At 75.6% G+C, this 447-nt stretch overlaps 1 protein-coding gene across 1 annotated transcript in view; it reads left to right on the top strand.

The window, feature by feature from the left end:
- The first annotated feature begins 6 nt into the window (after positions 1 to 6).
- The window catches only part of NFIC (nuclear factor I/C (CCAAT-binding transcription factor)), a 61,466-nt gene continuing 61,025 nt past the window's right edge, over positions 7 to 447 (top strand). Inside the window, exon 1 of the mRNA XM_012729577.1 lies at positions 7 to 81. Within this exon, the coding sequence (XP_012585031.1) occupies positions 79 to 81 (3 nt within the window). The 5' untranslated portion in view covers positions 7 to 78. The remainder of the gene's footprint in view (positions 82 to 447) is intronic.

The raw sequence follows: 447 nt of genomic DNA, 5'->3' as shown, positions 1-447 counted from the left end.
CCCGCCGCCTCCGCCCCCCCTCGCCGGGGACCGAGAGCGCTCGCTCCGGCGCCGGCCTCGCCTCCTCTCAGCAGCGCCATGGTACGTCGCCGCCCCCACTTTCGTTTTTGCCCGGGGAGTTTTTGGGGTGGTCCGTGGGCTCAGGGCGAAAGTTGCAAGGTCTGGGGGGACAGGGGACTGGGGCCGCCCGAAGGAGGGGCTGGATGTGAGGACCCCACAACCCCGCCCGCTGCCGTGGGACCCCCGCCCGCTAATCCCCCCCCCTCACGGCTGGGGGCGGAGCTGGCGCGCGGGGCGCAGCTGGGGACCCCAAGTGGGGGGCCCTTCGCGGGTGCTGCGGAGTTAGTGGGGAGGGCGGGGCTCTCAGGAAAGTGTGCCCCCTCCCAGGCCCGGCCCCCGCCCCCTCCCTGGCTGCGCGGGAGGCAGGAGGCGGGAGGGCGCGGCTCG

Source organism: Condylura cristata, unplaced genomic scaffold (genome assembly GCF_000260355.1).
Source record: "Condylura cristata isolate star-nosed mole 26May11 unplaced genomic scaffold, ConCri1.0 scaffold00025, whole genome shotgun sequence".
NCBI lineage: Eukaryota > Metazoa > Chordata > Mammalia > Eulipotyphla > Talpidae > Condylura > Condylura cristata.
The sequence above is the reverse complement of the archived record's forward strand: the minus strand, read 5'-3'. Positions and strand labels throughout refer to the sequence as shown.